This window comes from Hyperolius riggenbachi, chromosome 1 (assembly GCF_040937935.1).
Source record: "Hyperolius riggenbachi isolate aHypRig1 chromosome 1, aHypRig1.pri, whole genome shotgun sequence".
NCBI classification, from domain to species: domain Eukaryota; kingdom Metazoa; phylum Chordata; class Amphibia; order Anura; family Hyperoliidae; genus Hyperolius; species Hyperolius riggenbachi.
The window spans coordinates 361,418,705-361,426,575 of NC_090646.1; the positions used below are offsets into that span (position 1 = coordinate 361,418,705).

The 7,871-nt window shown below is 38.3% G+C and overlaps 1 protein-coding gene across 1 annotated transcript in view; it reads right to left on the reverse strand.

Moving 5' to 3' along the window:
- Window positions 1–7,871, reverse strand: part of ZCCHC7 (zinc finger CCHC-type containing 7) — a 227,553-nt gene that overhangs the window by 98,037 nt on the left and 121,645 nt on the right. Inside the window, exon 3 of the mRNA XM_068234233.1 lies at window positions 3,071–3,114. Coding sequence (XP_068090334.1) covers window positions 3,071–3,114 — 44 coding nt within the window. The remainder of the gene's footprint in view (window positions 1–3,070; window positions 3,115–7,871) is intronic.

Consider the following 7,871-nt stretch of genomic DNA (forward strand, 5'->3'; position numbering starts at 1 on the left):
ATGTATATACTGTCTGTGTGTGTGCGTACATACGGACGGACGTACGTACGTACGTACGTACGTGTGTGCGTACGTACGTACGTACATACATGCATGCATACATACATATATATATATACACAAACACACACACACACACACACACGTAGGTACATGTATGTATATGCTTGGACATACATACATACATACATACATGGACATACATACATACATACATACATGTACATACATACACACATGTGCATATATACATACACGTACATACATGCATGTACATACATACATACATAAACACATGTACATACATACATGCATGTACGTGTGTATGTATGTACGTACGTACGTGTATGTATGTATGTATGTACGTACGTACGTACGTGTATGTATGTATGTACGTACGTACGTACGTGTATGTATGTATGTACGTGTGTATGTATGTATGTATGTATGTATGTATGTACGTACGTGTATGTATGTATGTACGTACGTACGTACGTGTATGTATGTACGTACGCACGTGTATGTATGTATGTACGTACGTGTATGTATGCACGTACGTGTATGTATGTATGTACGTACGTACGTACGTACGTACGTACATATATGTATGTACGTATGTACGTGTATATATGTATGTATGTATGTATGTATGTATGTGTATGTGTGTATGTATGTATGTATGTATGTTTATGTATGTATGCATGTACGCACGTACGTACGTACGTACGTACGTGTATGTATGTACATGTATGTATGTATGCACATGTGTATATATATATATATATATATATATATATAGAGAGAGAGAGAGAGAGAGAGAGAGAGAGAGAGAGAGAGAGAGAGAGAGAGAGAGAGAGAGAGAGAGAGTTTAGCCTCATTTGTCTCTAATCACAAGTTGTAATTTGATCTCTCCCCTGTGTCACCTGTCCGCCATGGCAGAGATGGAAGAAAAGCTTATTTGAAAGCACAGGATGGTAACAATATAGCCATTTGGTTCCCAACTGCTTCTGAGCTAAGCGCTTCTGCCGATTTTTGCCCTGATTCTGACTGCTTTCTGCCTGCACCAACCTCTGCCCTGATTTTGACTACTCTCTTATTTGTACATTTTCAAAATTTCTAAGGGTCTTTATAAACTTAATTCACAAAATTTGTATTCTAGTCTTATTTATATGCAGAATGTCTACCAGGCTTTTACTCTGTCATATTTTGGTAAATTATGACTTAAGAATTGGAGGCTGAAAAATCTAGAAAAAAAATGTACCTCTTTTGACTCATAATTCCAGACAGAAATGCACCGCCAGGGAGGTTAATCTTAGGCCAAACATGTCTAAGCCACTGGAAAATCTGTATAGTGAAAACCCCTGCTGAAAATAAAGGGTTTCCGAAAATGGGGAGTAGAGGGCTGATTGGCGGAGCTAGCTGAAGACTAGATTTGAGTTGGTCCAACAATTTAAGAGTGTATTGTTAAAGGAATGGCAATTCGATTTTCTTAGGGCTCAAATGACACGGGATCCATGGATAAACACTTAACACTATCTGAGTATGTTCAAGTCTAAAGGTAGCCCAAGATGATAAGATTAAATTTTCCGGATTTCCAGTAAAAACGATTGGTTTATACAAGCAATTGAAAGGTAGTTTTGTTTTATTCGACAGAAAAATGTAATCAAATTTCTTGGGGATTTTTTTTTTATAAGTTGATTGGCAGTGGCGGATAACTGTATGGTGTAGAATAGTTCGTCAGTTTCTTTATTTAAAGACCCAAGCAACTTTTTCTACATTTTTTATTATTAGGTTTTTAATAATTGGGGAAAATTACACACAGGTGTGCGATACATTGGTCTGTTGGTTGTGTGTGTGTGTGTGTGTGTGTGTGTGTGTGTGTGTGTGTGTGTGTGTGTGTGTGTGTGTGTGTGTGTGTGTGTGTTTCAAATATTACAATCCATCTAAAAATAATTGTAATTCTCAATTTGAAAAATATAAAAAAAAATATAAAAAAAATGTATGGTATGTGGCACACACAGGGTTACCGCCAAGGAGGTTAAAAAAAGAAAAACATTTTTTTATGTACATGTACAGGCCCTTTCTGTACTGCAGCACATTTCAGTTCTTTTCAGTTCTAGTAGCAGCCACATATGTATACTGCATTGCTGGTTTGAAAAATTAAAGAAAAACGAAAAGGAACATTGATCCTGATGCTAGATTTTTTGTTTTGCCTTAAATATCTAATCAGGTTCAAGAGGGTTTCTCTTTAAAGGGGTTCTGTGGGGGGTGTTGAAAATAAACACAGACACTTACCTGGGGCTTCTATCATTCCCCTATAGTAGTACTGTCCCACGCCATCCTCCTGTGATCTGCCGTTCTCCGCCGGCGGCCCCAGTCTAGAGCGGCATGCCATCCAAGAAAACTTTGTACTGCGCCTGCGCAGTAAGCTTCTGATGATGCGAGCGGGAGCACGCATTATTCGTCTTGTTAGACGAATAATTGCCCGGTGCCGGCGGCGGGGAACGGTGGATTGGAGGAGGACGGCGTGGGACATTACTGCTGCAGGGGGCTGATAGAAGCTCCAGGTAAGTGTGTTTTTATTTTCAACACCCACCCTCACAATACCCCTTTATAGCATTGAGCCCATTGTACCTTGCCATAAGTTTGTTTTTTTTCCTACACACGTCGAAAAAATGTTTCCTTTCTAATTAGGGAGGTGAAGCAGCTCAACTTGGTGCACACTTAGTGCCGCGTAGTGCCCGGTATCAGAGTGGCTATAGCTGCAATGCTATAGTCCGCACCACATAACGGTAATTCAGGTGTTGGCGATAACCGACCCAGAATTACGTGTCAACACTCCCCCCCCCCCCCCCCCCCTCTTCCTTCAGTTGCTACGACCTGGAAAGGGAATAGTATTTTAACGCTGCTAAAAATTACAGCAGCAGGAGGGTGATGCGTCATTTGGCTCACTCTGCGTCGAACAGCGTATAAATGCATACGCTTAGGAAGGGGATGAGAACTCTGAAGTACAAGAAACATAACTATACATTTTATATGTTTTCAGTAATAATAAAATAAAATTACCCACCTCCAAATCTTTCCTACCAATTGACCATTCTAGTTCATTGTTACCTAGGAAAGGAAAAAAAAAAATATTAATACAGTCTAACATGTCAGCTTGTCACATTCAGCTCTAGACTTACGAGGCATGTCTAGCAACACGAAGCTGTATGGAACTGGATGTAACAGGTATGTCCAAAAACATTATCTGGTTACACTGGGAAATTGGTATTTTGGAAGAACAAAAGATGGAAAGTCAAAATAAGGTTACAATGTTTACAGTAACACATTTCCAAACAGTAATATTCTATCTTCTAATTGCCTGTTTTTAGTTCAGTTGGCGTGCATCTCCAAGATGTACGCTGGCACTAATTTGCGGTGATGCAACATTGCATCAGAATCCCTCTAGCGTGTCATGCACAGCTATAGGGATTTGCATGTGTCACCCATTTTTTTGCCAAATGCCGTCCAATTTTTCCCCATATGAAAATCGGATGGCAGTCTATTGATTTCAATAGGCTACGTTCCCTGTCAGAATTCCCATGTGAGTCCTAAAAAAAGAAAACAACAACAACTTTCAACTGTTGACCGAAGGAAAGAATGTTTGGTTTGTTTCTATTATTTTAATACCTGTTCACAATTGGTAAAGAAGGACATGGTGCATTATACCTCAGCATAACAGACAGCTCCACTTGTGGCTACTGTACCCAAAATGCAACTACCATTGAATGAAGGAGCAGATAGAAACATATGCAGAAGCATGTTCTTGCATCACGCTCTGGTATGATGAATAAGTGAGATGATAAAACATTGTTTTCTATGCAGTGTGTTTCTACATATCAGACACACATACATTGCTGTGTACTGTGCGTTTTCAGCTTCCCAGTATCAGTCACAAAACTTCTACCTTCTGTCAAGTTATGGCATATTTCCTCAATTCAAGATGGCATGCTTATAATGGCTGATTTTTAAATAGTATGTGTAAGGAATTATTCAAATTAATTATTGCATTATTAGTGTATTTGTGTCGTCTATAATATGTATCTTTGTTGGTAAGCCCCATTGAGAGATAGTGGAAGAGAAGCATTTTGAGTCACAATATTGCCAGCTGCAACAGGGCCCATACAGGCACTAGACTGCAGTCGTGCCCAACGATCATTGTTCATTCCTCCAAAAAACAGCTTTTAGAATGACCGCTGTACAAGCATGCTTGGCTACATCCAAGCATCCTGTCCTGTTCTATGAAGAGTTGAGAAAGTAGGATGAAAGGCAGATTAACTTTTCTTCATCGTTTAGCAATCCTTCACGACAGATTGCTAAATTATGAAATGTGAAAAAGCTGCAACGACACTACAATTAAAAGGTACATCAGAGCATGTTTTTTTTAATGCACCCATAAATATTTCTACTAGGAATCTGCAAAGAAAAACATTTGATCAGGGTACTTTGTATAGCACTGCATACAAAGCTGGCACCAAAAAAAAAAAAACCAAATCCACATCCATGTTTGTATTGTACTTTGTACATTTCCACAAAATTAAAATAAATAATTAAAAATAATACTAAATCATTTTCAGATTTTTTTTTACCCTCTCAGCTCCATTCATAGCAGCTCTATCTCCTATGATTTATGTTTACAGAACAAAACATGTCCCTACTGCTTGAATCCCACCAGGGCCTGATAACCCATTCTCCATGTTGCCGATGTGAAGTGTTAAAGGACCACTATCGCAAAAAAAATAAATAAATAAATAAAATACATGTGTACACAGACTTATAAGGACATTTCTGCCAATCACCTTTCCTGTTTCTGTCACTTACAATAGGCAGCAACAATCTGACATGTTTTGGACTGGTCCATTTCTTCATTGGGGATTCTAATGATTTTTTTTTTATTTTCAAAAGCACATACTGAAAGGCAGTTGCTCAGCCTAAATGTCAAAATAGCGTGCAAAGAAGAGGGAAGGCTCGCTGGCATCTGTGTATAGATAATTTCCAGGCAATTTTGTAAAGAATAAAGGAGATACTGAGTATCCCCCCCCCCCCATGAGAAGATTGACTAGTCCAAACCCTATTGGATACTTTTTACTGCCTACTGTATCTGACAGGAACATAGGAGAAAATGAATTTATAGTACATTTTCATCTTGGAGACATGCAATTCCTTAAAGCAGATGTACAGATGTATTTAAATTTAAAACATTTTTAGGGGATAGTGGTCCTTGGAGCTGAAGGGCAACATCACATGGATGAATTCTGTTTGTTAACAAGTAGAAGTTTTAATCAAATTGTTATTAAATGAAAATGATCTCTTGGTAGACAATTTTCTCTGTGGATTCTATAGATGCTAGAGGATATCCCTTCATCGTCACCAAGTTGCTCCTAAGATGCTGGAAAACTACCTTTCCATCATAACACTTCATTTGCAGCTTAGTGAAAGCCATCAGGTTTTATTTACGAGAGACAAAAGTAACAGTACCAAAATCAGTAAAAAAAAATGCAGCATCTTTTCATAAACAGGAGGTATTTGCAAATCTCACTTTTATTATGAATTCTAAAAGGAGGAATTTAGTATTCTGCATTTAAAGACAGGCAGAGTCCAGGCAAATCAGCATTTTACAATCCCTTTTGGTTAGCTTGTGGATTTGTTATGCTACTAGGATTGTGAATACCTTCTGTTTTAAAAAAAATGTACTGCTGCACAAGTATTTCCAACTTTAAAATGCTTCGCAGAGTTATTCTTCACCAGGTGCAAAAGATGGTTTCAGATTCTGCTTTACTCACAGTGTTTGTCATGCCTAATCTTTAATAACCGACTATATTCCTACATTTGTATGGGGGGAAAAAACACAAAGTAGTTAAAAAGTTACAAATTATTTTTCATTACTTTTTCACTTTTTTCTTTGGGGGGAGGGGGGGGGGGGAGTGAGGTAGCTGGGGAAAAACAGTACCACCTACATATGTCAAGCTTCTTTTAGTTTGCTGCAATAAAAAAAAATCCCTCACATGCAATGACAGCCATACCATGCTTATGCCCCAGCACTTGCCAAAAATTTGTTTGCCATGCTGGCATTTTATTCACTAGAGATACAGTGAAAGTACTGTGTAAATTGGGGGCACTGACCTCTTGTAATCACTGCTGAAAGTACATGGCAAAACAATGGAGAACACTGCTCCACTCAATTAAAACACCTTTGTTTTGACACACTTGTGGGAAATTGTGCCTCTGGCTGCTGCTTTCTTTAGTTCATTTACAAAAGACACAAAGTGCATATGAACACAGATGAGACAGAGAGAGAGAGAGAGAGAGAGAGAGAGATTTACTATTATGCATGTAAATATCGCTTAAAAAAACAAAAAACCTAAGGCGTTTCTACTGCCTCTAATATTTTCTCGTCATTCATTTTTTAGTAGTACAGCTGATTTATCTTTTTTTTCTTTATGTTGGTATTACTAGTTTGTGCAGATAATCACAGATATTAGTAGATAAGGCAAGAGATAATGTTACAGTTATACGTTTGTCATTGACACTAAAACTAATTAGAAGAAAATTAGGTACTTTATGCTGGTAATACACCATGAGTTTTTTTCGGCAGATAGATGGGTTGAGAGAGAATTTCTGACAGGTCCAATCTGATTTTTCTGATCGATTTCTCATAGAAGTGAATCGATCAGAAAAACAATTATAAAATCGATTGGAAAACTCATTGGCCTCAGTTCACCAGTGGTTACTGACCTATTTATCTCATGGGAGGTAATTTACCTCCTGTGATATCTCCAAATAGCAATTCTCCAGAAGTATAGGGTGAAATATCGACAGAGAGAAATCCATGCGATAAATGTGTGATAAATGTGCGATAAATAGGCGATAGTTAGTCGTTATTTATTCTCAAAATCACAATTCACCAGGGAAAAAAGGGGGTGTGGCTATTCATTATTTTTTCATCTATTTATCCCCTGAATGTACCTGGAGATATCTGTTTTTTCTCACAGCTGCTGCAGCTCACTCTGCAGCTAGTTTACTAGCAGCACACAGTAACAGCCGATACTGTACATATTTCAGGCACCAGAGAGCAGCCCATTTACACTATTAAGCATATTAAGCAATAATAAGTATTTACAATATTAAGTGGATGGGCGAAAGGAAGGAGGAATCTGGATACATTTTTCATCGGGAGTGAGTGTTAAAATGTATCCAAATACCTCCTCCATTTCACCCATCCACTTAATATTGTAAATGCTTAATATTGCTTAATATACGTAATATGCAGAATGAAGGGAGGGATTTGTAATGGAAGGAGAGGGTCAAAAACAGGGAGGGAAACCCTCTGCGGTCACCTGCTGGTAATAACCTCCTCCTCCTACCCACAATCCTTTACTTCCAGCATCCAGAGAGGCAAAGTGTCGCATGCAAATCACTAACACTGCATCCATATCGCACCATTATCACACCATTATCGCCTGCTACAGAACACTCCTCTCTCTATCCTCTCACAGTGGTGATTTGCAAACAAAGTGTTAAAATACCACATGAGATAATCTATCTCTTACTAACTTTTCTCTGGTGGATTGAGGTCATTGTGTGTACCCAGCATAACACTACATCTTAAAATAACAAAGCTATGCATGTAAGAGCATGTATCAATTAATTCATAATGGTGGATGGAGCGGGGGGTGGGGATCGGGGGGGGGGGGTGGCTGGAGATAAGGGAGACAGAAGAAATATCCAAAGTTATGTATTATTATTATTGATTTGTAAAGCGCCAACATACTCTGTGGCGCTGTACAAAGTAAGAAACACACATAGGGTACAAATAATACAGAGTTGGT